General features: G+C 42.3%; 1 protein-coding gene across 2 annotated transcripts; it reads left to right on the plus strand.

The window, feature by feature from the left end:
* The first annotated feature begins 218 nt into the window (after positions 1-218).
* gpr137ba (G protein-coupled receptor 137Ba) lies at positions 219-13897 on the plus strand. 2 transcript variants are annotated; one of them, XM_088610414.1, is made up of 8 exons: positions 219-402; positions 3133-3627; positions 6586-6635; positions 7931-8153; positions 9528-9677; positions 10364-10492; positions 11488-11609; positions 11988-13897. In XM_088610414.1, exons 2-8 carry the CDS (start codon positions 3256-3258, stop codon positions 12097-12099), a joined length of 1158 nt encoding a protein of 385 aa, XP_088466540.1. In that variant the 5' UTR covers positions 219-402; positions 3133-3255; the 3' UTR covers positions 12100-13897. The 2 variants fall into 2 exon arrangements, with proteins under 2 accessions (XP_088466540.1, XP_088466539.1); XM_088610413.1 differs by lacking the exon at positions 219-402 and adding an exon at positions 1487-1719.
* The last annotated feature ends 924 nt before the right edge of the window (positions 13898-14821 follow it).

The raw sequence follows: 14821 nt of genomic DNA on the forward strand, positions 1-14821 counted from the left end.
AAACTACTGTTGAATGTTCGTTTTCACCCCGTTTGCACAGAGTAGTTATTTCATGTCGCTGACTGGCGAGTTTTTCTGTGATCGTTAAAAAAAACACGAACCACTGCTGTGTCATACAGTACCCTCGCCCCCCACAGTGGTTTATATTAGTAGGCACTTCCTCAAACAGAGTGGCTGACGTACAGTATTTTAAGGCTTTACAAATCTCACTGACGGATCATTTCAGTTTCCCTTTCAATGCTTTATTTTAACAAAACAAAAACTTTTACTTATGTCTCAGATAGCTGTCTAATCTCACCTTCTTTGTAGTAATATAATCTCATAGAAAAGTTTCACAATATCATCATTTTTTTAAAATAAGGCAAGGTACAGACAGAAGATGACGGGAGGATTTCAAAACTGGTAGGTTCGGAAAATGATACTTATCAGTTGAAAAACCCAAGTTAGCGTGGAAGCATTGAGTTGTAAATTGCTGAAGCCATTAATTTATATAGTTGCTGTATCAAGTTAATCGTGTTTTTTTGTTGTTGTTACACGTATAGTTTACTTTTTCAGGGTAAAGAACTGAATAAATATTTGTAAGTAGCTGTGAAAATGTGCATTTAGATATGTTGCTCTTAGCGTTGTTTTTCTCTAGAACTGATGCTTTGATGAACATCAGAGGCTCTAGGATGTTGACGCCTATAGCAAAAGAATTCAGACTCGGAAGCCAGCCACTGAAATTAAACCTGTTTAACAGGTTGCGCATGGTTACGACCCCTAGAAATTATTGAACACAAATGAAGGTAACAAAAGGAAAATATATCTTATTTCATGTTTATACTCTTTTGGTTTTGACCCGTGGAAACTGTACGCTTACACGAGCATGACATGTTAAATAATAGCATATGCCTCCTTATCTGTTAAAGAAGCCTGTTCATTAAGGTCATCATGGTGACATCTCTCCCGCACTGTTTGTTGTGCATCTCAACTCCCAATAGCCGGTCATGACAACAAACTTTACAAATCGATTCTAAAAGGAGGAAAAAAATAAAAACAAAAATCAACAAATGATTACACACAATGACCAATAGCCAAAACAGAATTTAGCAACTAAAAATAGTGAAAAATCAACCCGACACTTAATCCATACCTCATTATTTCTACACAAAGGGCTTGTTTGATCATGAACGGCTCATTTGCTACAATACTGTAGCTGTTCTGAGTGGGATTTGTGGAAACATATTCTTTCAATTTATTCTGTGTCCATCTGACCACACGATGGAATGCAGCTTTGCTTCCTGCTTGTATTAAATTAAGTAACATGTCCGTTAGCTGTGTCCATCCTTATGGCATATTTTCCCGACGAAGGAGATCACAAGTTTACAGCTTTGTGCCTTTCCCGTGTTGTTTTTGTTTTACCTAGATTGCCCCTTAAAATTTAGAGGCTGGAAAACAAACTCCATTCGTGTTTACTGAAGTGGAGTCCGACAGAAATGTTTATCGATCCCGAGAGAAATGACGGGGCTGGTCAAAGGTCCGAGCAGAAGACCTCCATTACCGGTCTTCCCCAGTTCTCATGACCTGCGGTCAGACGGAGGAAAACAAGCAGCAGCGCACAAGGAGAAGGACCTTTGAGCGCACAGCATCTTCGAAGGAATGAAATATGGACCACGGGGCTTCTAGATGTCAGGGGATTCTCGTTATCCTCTTAGAGAAGAGATCCTTGTACTTCTGCTGGTATGGGATTCCCAGGATTAAGATCTCATGTGGCGTACTGACCTAAGCAACTTGCCTCAAACGTTTGAGTAAAAGCGTCTAAGCGAGTGCAGCACTGCTGTACTGAAGAAAACGTCTGGTAACGTTGTGTGGAAGGGGCTAAAACGTGCTTAGATTCAGTACACTTAATGTGGAAATATCTGCATTTAATACCAAATCGAGTTTGATATCACAGTATCTGTAAGTCAGTGTGCGCCACCAAACAGGAAAAAAAAAAGATTTAGAAGCACTCAAATGCGTGGAAGTCATTATATTACTTGATTTGTATTCTTCGTGTAGGATATCCTGGTGGTTGTTGTACTTTTTAAAAATACAAAGCTCTCTCGAAAAAGAGAAATATTCTCGTAGAGGGAAATATTTTCTATAGATATTTTCTATAAATACAGCAGTCTGCATTAGCAGAAGTGAAAGTAAACGTAAATATAGCACAGCGACCGTACAATGCATTCCTTTGCATGACATCTTTTAAACAGAGGACAACATCGATCCATTGAGGCTCAAATTAGGCGATATTATTAATAGATGTTCTTACACAAGCTGAATACACGAAATTGTAAATAGCGATGGGTATTGCAAACAAGTTAACGCTAGTTACGTGAAACACTGTTTTGTAAACCTTGCATCACAAGGCGACAGCAACAAAGCCAGGACAGACTCGCAATTACATTTTTCAAATCGTATAAATTAAATGTCCATATTCTTCGACTTGTACCTTCCCATTCAAAAGGTTAATGAATTTATTATTCATAAAACTGACATGAAAAAGAAAAGTGTTAGAGATTCTGAATGTTTTGTTTTTTTACCTATAATCCTAATCTCTAGGTGATTTGTGTCTTCATATGTCCATAGCTAAGCACGAGGAAAAGTAACTGGTGAAGTATAGTTTAAGAGAAATTTGAAAGGGATTTGCTATTTAAGCTACCTAAATATATGCACAGCAGATTACATATCTATAATATATATGGAAGTGTAGAGTTTCCACACTTGGGAATGAACATAGACCTGGAACAAGTCATTTTTTACAAAAAAACTTGAAACAGCTTTGTAACATCTGAACCTCTACAGGTTTTTTGAAGGCCTTCCAAAGAAAACCGTTGCATACAACTTGTCAATTTGAAACCAAGTCAACCTTTTGCTAATAGATTAATAAAACCTTTCGTCTCGGTCCACATCCGAGACTGGGTCTCTCTAAAGAGTTAAAGAACTGTCAGTGTGTGGATTGTTTGGGGATTGCCCACAAAGAGCAAATTTCAGTTTCCTGCCAAGTGCTGACAAATGATTCATTCTGAATAGAGATCATGTGCTGCAGCTTCTGGCCCTCGCCGATGTGCAAGCAGGAAGTGAGCTTGTTTTCTTTTTTTCTGTTCATGCCAGAGGCTGCGCTTGCATGCACAGCCTGCATGGAACGGCGTCGGGGAGAGGGAGACAGGTTGCGCTGAGACAGACGCGGAGCGGAGAGGCCTACCGCCGGTCGGTGGCGGACGGGGGCGGGAGGTGATGGCAGCACCGGTGAGGGACCTCCAGAGGAACGATTCTGTGCCGCCCCCGACCCTGAGCCCAGCCGTGCCCCCCTACGTGAAGCTGGGCCTGACCATCGCCTACACCGTCTTCTACTCCCTGCTTTTCGTCTTTGTGTACGTCCAGCTCTGGCTCGTCCTCCACTACAGGCACAAGCGTTTCAGCTACCAGACTGTCTTCCTGTTCCTCTGCCTGCTCTGGGCAGCACTGCGGACCGTGCTCTTCTCCTTCTACTTCAGGAACTTCGTCACGGCCAACTCGCTCGGTCCCTTCGCTTTCTGGCTCCTCTACTGCTTCCCAGTGTGCCTGCAGTTCTTCACCCTCAGCCTGATGAACCTCTATTTCGCCCAGGTCAGTTCTCCTCCTGTGTGTCTGTGAGTGTGTGTCAGGCAAGCTCTCATGAGAAATGGGGAGATGGGTTACAGGTATGCTGTTTTTCTTTTTTCATTTTTTTGCTCCTGTGGGAAAAACCTACTGTAGCTACTTCAGCTACTGCCAGGCAGGGAGAACCCTCTCAGGTGCACCACCGTCCAGTTAGTAAACAGCAAGAGTCTCGAACGTTATAGATCCTTCTGTGACCCTCAGACTCTGTCTTTGAGGTGTGCGAAACTTCTGAAGTGATGCACTGCAGTTACTTGCACACATCTTTTTACAGTCATGCTGCATGTACGGTACATTCATTCAGCGCTCTTGTGGAGTCAGTGTCAGTTCAAGCCGCTCAAATTGTGAAGCAGAGACTTCGCTGTTTACTTCATCAGAGCCAGCTGACAGTGAGTCTTGTTCTCACAGGAGGTCCTGACAACAGGCACGTTTTGACAAGTTTATAAACCACTGGACTGCAGAGCAGACTGCAAAGGCTAGAGGCAGCTCTCCAAGTTAGAAATGATTCATCGAGCCCAGGTCATGCTAACTAAACATATTTGTTCAGTAAAAAAACCTGACTTGAAAAAGTGAAAAATTAAATGAACTCAATACATGACTTAAACGCATGTAGTTTTCCAAATACTTTACCGAGTCTATGGTCAAGGAGCAGAATCTAAATTGGCAAAATGACATAGTGCTTATATTTTGTTTATTATTTTACTTTACTTTGTGGTTCACATCTAGAACCCCAGGAGGACTGATGACAAATCACACCTTGGAGAGGGTTTAGGGCTTGACTTGAGGGTTCTTACTTATAGTTAATATAGCGGTGAGGCTTATATTACTAATTAATTACTAATTAGAATATAATGTATTACTTTATTAGGGCTGTGCATCTAATTAGAGCTACGTTAGATGTATTAAAGTTAGGGTAAGTGTTTAAGGGTTTTAGGGATAAAGCTGGCATTAGGGTTTGTTAACTGTTTACATTTATGGGAACTGAGGACTCACTCGGTTTGGTGAGTAAGTGTTTAGTTTAACTATTTCTAAGGGTTAGGGTTCATGCTGCCTGGTGATTAGCCACAGGTTGTAGTTCAGGTTTATTTTAGAGTGTTAGGAGCAGTGTTTTCTTAAAAGACAATTCAATAGTAAATCTCTAGCTGCGGTATAGTAAACCACCTTCTGTATCTCAATCAGATTTTGTTGTTAGCATTCCAAACAACAGTATCTCCGATGTGATCTCTTGTGATTGTATATACTGGAGATTATCCACAGCTAATCTGAACAGCAGCTTTTGTTTCCATTCTTCTGTTGCAATTAAATAACCTCTGGCACTGTTTTTGGAATCCCCAATAAATCCCACACATTGTACTTGGGAAATCTCCCTCAGCGCGTAAGACTCTTCAGATTTAGAGTGTTCTCCTGCGTATGCGAGAGAGAATAAAAACCACATTTCTAACTTTCTGCTCTTCCAGTCTTTGAATTTCTTTCTATTCCGTTAATCCTTCCTGGCCAGTCTAACTTCTGTAGAAAATGCGGCCAAACAAAAGTTTTCTCAAATTTATATTTAGAGGTTGAACCTTTTATGTAATCTGACTTTAAATCTTCAGCACATATGGTGACCTCTGTACGCTTCTTAAAACCCTGCCTCAAAAGCTGTAAGGTGAATGTGAACATCCTGAGGAGCTGCCAGCGGACGTGTGAAACCTGAGAGAAACAGTCTGGAGTTTGGCGAACGCACTGTCCAGAGCCTTTTCTGTCGAAAATCTCTGCATGTCCTGTGTTTCTTCCGGAACACAAACACTGTTTCAACACGCTGTTTCCTTTTAGATACTTAACTTCACGCTGGGCAGAAAAAAGAATTCAGTAAAGGGGCTGTTGCGTCAAACCAGCAATATAGGCAGTGGTTTAAAAGCAAGTGCGTTGTGTAATTGGTGGATCTGAAAACAAATAAGCACAAATGTTGCCACTTTGCATGAAGTTGAAGGAAAACTTGCTAATTTGGGTAGACAAGGTTCAAAATAGGACAGATATTTCCTGACTGGGGGCAGGTTTGGGTCTCCTGTGAATCAGCCCTTACACTCACACATACTGTATAAACAGCTTACTTTAAAGAATACCAGCATTCAGCTATGTTAAGGAGTATACTATAAAGTTACTGAATCTGTAACAGCAACGTATTGTGTGAGAAAGGGAGTGACTATTTTCCTTAAGAATGCTGCTAGACAGGCTGTACTTTTGCACTTTAATTGTGATACATGATTTTGACTATTTTTTAGAGGTTCAGTTGTTTACTACACGATTCTTTTTAACATATTTTTTTTTATTCCTGCTGTTTTTTATCCGTAGTTAAGAGGAAGAATTTTTTTTTTAAATAGATTGTCTGTGTCAGACACTTCCCCATTTTGCGCTGGCTTCCTGGCGATAAGGGAAACCTTTTCGCTTGCTTTGTGAAATGACTATTCGTTTGGTCAGGCATCCGTTTCGGGGGCATGAAAGAACTCGTGAACGGCCAGCAGACCGAGCCGGCGAATGTCTGTTGGGACATGCAGATCATTGCCTCACATCACACATACGTATATGACCCAAATACATCATAAGTGCAAGGTACATATCCCTTTATGTGTGATACTTCATTGTACCTGTTCAGGCAGGATCCAGAAAGACATCCATGTAAATAAGTGGTGACAGCATGAATATTAGGTTCATGAATTTTATGCTTATGTGCAAACTATGGATTTCTGATCACATCCCTACTTGTTTCTGGGGGTTGGGGTTACAGCAGATATTTAGATTAATTAGTAATTCAGTCTCATCAAGGGGCAGGTGGGCTTCCTTGATGCAGTGTCACAGCATAGTCTTTAAGATACAGACTTGGGCTGCCGAAAGACAAATGACTCCATGGTATGTTTCTTCAGAACTTCTCTTTTCTCTCCTCCCATGCAGGTTGTTTTTAAGGCTAAATCCAAGTATGCACCAGAACTTCTGAAGTACAGGTCAGACGCCTTTAATATACTCTGTTTCTTCATAAGGCTGAGAACTGTCCAGCTTTGGCTGTTGTTTTCTGTGGGCTAACTGCCTGGCTGTCTGTTTCTTTCAAATGTGACACATCCTTGCAGTCTGAACGTCTGAACCTGGACAAACTCAGGCAAACGTTTCCAAAATATCATTTAAACAACAAAATTAAAAAAGCCTACAAAATGTCAGAGGTTATTGAAAAAAAGAGCAACTCTCTTTTTTAAGGAAGTGAAACGTAACCTGGGCAACCAGAGTTTTCAGCTTCACAGAACACACAGCTTTTAGCTGGGTTATTATTAAACACAGCGCTAAGCTAATGGGGAACTTCATCATCTACAGTATGCAAGGACAGACAGGGACTACAAGAAGAGAAGCTACTTTATTTCCACTGGCCTAGTGCTTGAACAAATGTGCCCTACTAGCCAGCAGCTATATCACCTTGCAACTCACCACTGGCAGCCCACTGAAGCTCAGCAGGTGTGAGCCTGGTCAGTACCTGGATGGGAGACCTCCTGGGAAAACTAAGGTTGCTGCTGGAAGAGGTGTTAGTGTTGCCAGCAGGGAGTGCTCCTCCTGTGGTCTGTGTGGGACCTATTGCCCCCAGTATAGTGACGGAGACACTACACTGTTAAAAGGTGCCGTCCTTCAGATGAGATGTAAAACCATGGTCCTGACTCGCTGTGGTCATTAAAAATCCCAGGGTGCTTCTTGAAAACAGTAGGGGTGTTACCCCCTGAGAGCTGGTGTGTGGTGAGTGTACTGGTGCATCATCCAGGTGGGGCTGCACACTGGTGGTGGTGGAGGAGAGTCCCCATTACCTGTAAAGCTCTTGAAGTAGAGTGTCCAGATGTCATATAAGTGTAAGCAAATATTATTACAATGAAGCCAAGTAATGTGATGTCCTATGGTTGTCACACAATTAAAATTCTGCATAGTACTCACCTTTATTGTGTTTGTCTTTTGCAACTGCAATGTGTAGAGTACACTGTGTTTATTATGCATGTCAAGGATTTTGCCATACCCTCACTGTACTTTGCTTGAGAACATCATGATTTACCACGGTAAATATTTAACAGGCCTGATTGTTTCTATGTTTCTAAATGATTTATGATGGTAAACCATGCAATTATTCAATTCCGGCAAAGTCAAAACAGTGAGAGCCTGGTGAAGCCCATGTAACAATCTGAGCATATTTATCATGGCAGACTTTCAGAAAGTCTGTACTTTGATTCTTGCTGATTTGATTCTGAGCTCTTCCATTCGCTCATACCAGGTTGCCTCTGTACCTGACCTTCCTGTCCATCAGCCTGCTGTTTCTGGTGGTGAACCTGACCTGCGCGCTGCTGGTGAAAATGTCCAGCGCCGATGTCAAAATAATCGTCCTGGTTCGAGTGGCCATCAATGACACGCTGTTTGTCCTCTGCGCCGTGTCCCTCTCTCTGTGCCTCTACAAAATAGCCAAGATGTCCTTAGCAAACATCTACCTGGAGTCTAAAGTGAGTCTCCTCTGGTGGGACATTTATGGGCTTACCTGCTCAGGTGGAGGTACTGTGTTTATCTGTCTCTAGGACCAACTAACCTACAGGGGAGCTCAGGAGTGGATCATTTTGCATTTCCAAAGGTTTACTCTTCCACACAGTGGGGGTTTGCTCTCTGGGTTGTATTTTTGTTGTTGCGCGAAACGATAAAATAATAAACTTACCATTTCACACTGTTACAGAGCGCAGCACATGGTCACACAAATGCTGTCACACAAATGATCTCCCTCTGATATTAGAGCATGAATAAGGATGAGCCGTTCAGTTGTGTCTAATGGGAATACGATTCCTGGCGGCCGAGCCAGTTCAGTTGTGAGAACTTGGCCTTTAAATCATTCTGCACTGACATTCCCAGCAAAGATTCTGTGATATGATAGAACTCTCTCTATTACAAAAGTATGTTTTTTGTGCTAAGGACGTCAAACCTAAAGTATGTATTTAGGTAAGCACGTCCAGGGACTAGTATTAGTTGGATTTCTGTGAAATGAGTCAAAAGTTGAGAAAGTACCATTTAAGGTAACAACAACGTCATTTTGACATTGAGCTTGAAAGACCACAAGATCAAAGTGGGCCAGACGTTCAACAGGGAATGCACAAAATATTGAGACCAAGTAGAGATGCTTTTCAAAACCATCGTGTAGGCAGGAGCCAGCGAAGAGTACAGTAGATAATGCTGTCGGGTATCATCAAACAGTTAAATCACAGAGCGTTATATAAGGTGGGCAGCTTCCAGAATTTACAGAATGAGCGATTGTTGTCCTCCCTTATCAATTGTATTTTGACAAACCATAGAAAGACAGTCTTTGACACTGTAAGATGTTGATGTGGGTATGCATTAGTATAAACTATATATATATAGATATTAAACAGCATTTAATTTTAATTGAGTTGGTACTACATAAAGAAAATGTGTAGAAAAGAGGCAACCAGTAATGATTTTGAATCACAATAAAATTAATATAAATCCAAAATATTAGTAGACTGTGATTAAGAAATAAGACTGTCCAGAATCTGTATTAGTGCTGCTACAGTACATATGAGGCTCCTCAGAAAGAGCATCAAAACTACACTGAAATCCTCTGTTGTGTGTCGAATTAGCAGTGCATTGATGTGGTTAAGTGTTGTGGGAGTATCGAACTGTCTGCCCACCCATGTTGATTAAGCCAATATTCTGGTTAATTTCAAGAATGAGATCTCTGGATTAATTTACTACTAACTACTAAACGGGTTAGATCCTTTGTTCTTATTCCTGACGTACCTCTGGTAGCTAGATCAGTTATACTTCTGGCACACACGCAGAGTGGCTTTTTAACTCCCTGTAATTATTTTCAGGGAACATCAGTATGCCAGGTGACAATAATAGGAGTGACCGTCATTCTCCTTTACACCTCCCGGGCCTGTTACAACCTGGTGGTGCTGGTTCTCGCCAATTACAAGAACATCAATTCCTTCGACTATGACTGGTACAACGTATCGGATCAGGTACTGTGGTCGAGATCCTGTATTTTCTAATCTCCTTAATGTCACATTCATGAACTTATGCACGCTCATAGATCCTGACATGCGAATTCTTCGAAGGCGTCCTTATTTCCCTCAAACAGTAGGCCAATTTTCAGCTGTTTGTCTTCACAAGAGTCCACGTCTTGCACGATAATACCATTCTAACACCTGGCATCACACTCAGCAGAGCTATTTTTTTCAAAACTACTTTATATTCCCTGTGTATGTTTTGCAAAGTACTCATAGAATCAGAGGGCAGTATTACAAGGATTACCTATGCAATCATGAGCTAAACTTGAAGCCAAAGTAAAAACAATTGTTGCAAATATATTTTGATGCCCTTTAAATTACTCTCCTGAACCACAACTTACATGGATACATTCTTAATAAACCTAAACACTAACAAATGAATGCAAAAAAGTATTATGCCCAATAAATTATTGACCCAGCTTGATTCAGATACAGGATGGTGATAATTATGTGTTAAACTGAAGACTAATCTGACTACTGCTACTAATAATAATGAGCTATTTGGCCAAATGTTTGCAAGGAGGACTTAAATGGTTAACAAATCAAGCGTAAACTTTGACAGGCACGTAGCCGAGCCCCATGAATATCACCTCAGGCTCCGTGGGCTGACTGACACCTCCTCTCCTCTCTCCGGTCAGGCGGACCTGAAGACCATGCTGGGGGACGCAGGCTACATCGTATTTGGGGTCATCCTCTTTGTGTGGGAGCTGCTCCCCACATCGCTGGTGGTCTTCTTCTTCAGGGTCCGCAGGCCAGCGCAAGACGGGGTGAGTCAGGAGGGGGGCGGGGTGTCCAGGGCAGCTTTGGGGATCTTGGACCCAAAACCACCTGCTGATATCTGGTACTCAGACACAGTTCCAAGCACGAGACGTATAACTGGCTTTACTATTCCTGGTGTAAGGAGTACAGTACAGCTGGTATTACTATTCCTGAAGTAACGAGTACAGCTGGTATTACTATTCCTGAAGTAACGAGTATAGCTGGTATTACTATTCCTGAAGTAAGATGGACAACTGGCATTATCATTCCTGATGTGAGGGGTATATTAATTCCATCTCATGACGTTGATTCTCGGCGAACAGCACTAGTCAAGACAACTATTGCCTAAGGGGAGAGTAGAGGTATACAGGAATACTCCCCTACCCAGCACAGAAAAGTATACATTTAGAGCTATTTGATGGACAGCCTCTTTACATAGATAACAGTGAATGCACCAGTTGTTTTTTTTCTCCCATGATGAGTCACCAATTATCTTTAAAAGGCAAAGGAATGATTGTTTGCTTTGGCTACACAGTGCTTGATTTCATAAAGGCTGTTATTTGAAATATCCTCTCCTTTAAATGCATCATTTCACACTGCTGAAATATTGTTTTTTTCCACTGTTGTCGATTTGAGCTTTAACAAAAGACAAGTTTTGCTACATATATAATATAATGTCGCAAACCAGGACAAATCCGGTCCTTTCCAAAGGATATTGTTTTAAAATTGGCCCTGAGATATATTTCTGTGTCAGAAACTAAATGTTATCGAAGGCTGCTGAGGTTGCAAACACGCTGAAAGAAATGTTGGTGAATATCGGCAATACTTTAAACAGAATTTCACTTCCCAGGGCAGAAAAAGGTCCAGGCTGTGATTTGAACCCTGTTGTTTAACTTGCTGCAGGTTGACACATTCGTGATAGATGATATCTTGGGAACTGATAAATTTCACAACTGTTTTAGGGTGACTGTCTTCACTGTGTCTTTTCCTCTGCGTTCCTTAGGGCGGATCCCGGATCCCCAGCCACGCATTCTCCTCCAGGGCCTATTTCTTCGACAACCCCCGGCGCTACGACAGCGACGACGACCTGGCTTGGAACATCATCCCGCAGAACGTCCAGGCCAGGTAAAAAAAAAAACTAGGAAAGACGACACCGTAGAAAAGATGCTGCCTGAGGAGCTGTAAACTGCTTTGTTCTTTTAAAAATGACCAAAAAATACCCCCCCCCTCCCCAAATAAAAAGTAGCAGACGGCACCAGGCGAGAGCCCAAAGCAGTAAATCCATAAACCCCGACTTTGCAAAGCATAAATAACTGAATCAATGCAGAAACCTGCCAGTGCCATTAAATTGCCTGATTGCTGCCTGGCAATGATGGAAGTGTCTTAGTGAATTGGACACATTGGGTGCGAGATGAATTCCGCTACCTGAGGGGCGTTTGAAGAAGACTGACGAGCGGGGTTTTTGCCTGACCTGTGAGGGCTGTCTCGCCGTTCCCTCCGCAGCCTGACGGCGGAGTGCTACGACTGGGGCAGCCGGAGCAGCGGGTTTGTGGCCTACATCGGGACAGAGAGCCCGGACTCCCTCCCGACGCAAGAGGAGCTGAACCCTTACTGACAGACACTTCCTGCACCGCGCATTTGCACAGGGACCTACGGATGATGTTGGAAGATGGGGGGCTTCACCGGCTCTGCGAACTGTAGGACATGCGGCCTTTTACATTCATTGTAAATAGTTATTACTTTTATATATTAAAAAAAAGATGTGTTTTGTTGTTCGGGACCTTCTAAAATTTAGCTTTGCTGCTCACAAATGTTTTCAACTTGGTTTATTTCACTAGGCGACCCTGAAACCAAGACTAGTTGTCCTTCAGTCTCGAGATCAGTGCTGATGGGACTGACATTCATCTTTTTTGTCTCCCATCTCTCTCACAACGTCTCAGCAGTTCTTCACAAACTGCTGGGTATGACAGAAATACAGCAGACGCTGGGGCGTGATCAACAATATGATAGGCAGCCAGACAGCTTTGATAACTAGAATATGCTGCACTGCATAGAATGAATAAGAAGGAACAAGTAACAGGTTTATTCCATGCTGAAAAAAAGAAGAGAGAAAACACGTTTCGGCCGGGGAGCCTTCTTCAGCTGTGCAAAATATTCATTATATGAATATATATTATTCATATAATGAATAATACAGCTGACAAGAATCCACATTTAATAAGAGTCACTGGTCAAGGGCCACTTTTTCAGTCAGGACTGATGAGACCACAAACAAGGAATCCAAAAAAACCCAAAAGGAACAATTTCGCTTTCAGATGAAGGAAACCTTTTCAAATGTGAACAAAACCGAGACCTGCCAACTGCTGCGAACACACAGCCCCCACTGTCTGTCACTGGGGTATCTGAGCATGCACAGGGTTTGAATGGCTTGTCAACTCCAGGGGAACGCTGGAGAAAACACCCTCCTTCTGTAAAATTGGAATAAGATCAGAAGGTTAAGAAAGCGGGGCTACTGTGGCTTGGCATTGGGAGGCAGGTTTTGCAATTCCAGAATAATTCTGCACATTTTACACAGCAAACAGATGCTTTTGTTTTGGGGACGGTATAATATTTTAGAAAAACTAACCTACAATGTGCCACAGTGCAACCCCACTTATCAGTAATACCGTGACTTACTAGATAAACATGATGATGATGATGTAATAACTAGAGTGTGCTCTTATGCATTTCATATATACAGAGACAGTAAAAAGTGCAAAAAAGGGGTTTTGGGCCAAATAGCACCAGTTGTGTTTGTAATGCTTTTTTATTGAGGATTCAGTTCTTTAGACAGATGAAACCTTATCGGAGTATTAGCTCTCAATGGCTGAGCCAGAGCTAAGGCAAGGCTTTAAAAGCAGTGCAGAGATGGCTGGTCAACATTCTGAAGATTTCATTTTCAGCCTTGATTCTTTGTTATTACACAACTGCAGAGCTGTTGAAGGTAGTGCATCAGTCGAACTGGAATTGCAGTGCTGGCCCAACTGCACACATCACTAAGTCTGAGTACTTAAAAGCCTGTTAAAACAGCCTGCACTTATTTGTCTGAGAGCAACACTAATCCTGATGTTTTGTACAAAGCTTCACTCAGCATTGGAGAGATAGAGTAGCTCAATCAGACATGTACCTGCAGGAACATAGATGGGAAAGGTACATTTTATTTATTTTATCCAAGACCAGTGCTATTTATGGGGCACAGATATATTTTATGCATGTTTCATTTTCCCGATATAGAAAGGTTTTAGATTTTATTTTTTATATATATATGCATAATTATTTTAATTTCACATTTCGGCTCTACAGCTTTCCTATCTCTGTATGATTCGTGGTCCATTCTGAACTAGAGACGCAAATAAAGAGCACGTTGTACAAAATACCATCCCAGTCAGCTGTTTTTCCATCTGTTTTCTTTTACAGTATAATGGTTTCAACAAAAGCACTTGCATGTAGCGCAAAGTACGGCCAATGGACATTATGTCTCAGAGAACCCGAGTGCTGTTATTATGAGCCCCTGCTCAACAACATTTCAGCAACATGGTGTCACGGTTACGTAATCTCAAAACAAGAGACTTTGTGATCGGCTGTGGCCTCACCTCCTTCCCTCTCAAACCTCTACTGAGAGGGTACAGAGGCCTGCAAGAACTGGGCCGTTCTGCCCAACTATTTGGGACACGTGGCGATGTACTGTATGCTGAAACCAGTAGCATAAAGTACTGTAGCTCCATCGCCGTCACCATCATCACAACCTCAGTAGAAGGTGATCCTACCAGGACAGGGGGAGACCATCAGGGTCAATGAGGGCCTGTGTGTTTGCAGGTTTTCTTTCCAACCTAGTTCTTAAATTAACTCGGCTCATTATGGACTTATTGCTTCTCCTAGCTCTTCACACTGGCGCTTTGAAGTGATCTAGAAAACCAGCAGGGAGAGCTGCCCTCCAGGACCTGGACTGTCCACCCCCGTGCTAGAAGGAAGGGATGCGATACTTTAAAAACCCTCCATCCATTTTTCTCACCACTTCTTCCAATTCAGAGTCGTGGTTCTCCTGGCAGGAAACAGGCGCAAGGCAGGATACACCCTGGACCAGACACCAGGCCATCACAGGACAGACAGAGACAAGCATGCACACTCACACCAGGGCCAGTTTTCCCAGAAGCTAATGTTTTCTTGGACTGTGGGAGGAAACCCACGCAAACATGAGGAGAACATACAGAGTCCACACAGACAGAGCTTCAGGCTCGAACAGAACCCAGGGCCCAGCAATGCTAATCACTGTGCCACCGTGGCATGCAGCTGTGAAA

This window comes from Lepisosteus platostomus, chromosome 17 (assembly GCF_059453375.1).
Source record: "Lepisosteus platostomus isolate fLepPlt1 chromosome 17, fLepPlt1.hap1, whole genome shotgun sequence".
Taxonomy (NCBI): Eukaryota; Metazoa; Chordata; class Actinopteri; order Semionotiformes; family Lepisosteidae; genus Lepisosteus; species Lepisosteus platostomus.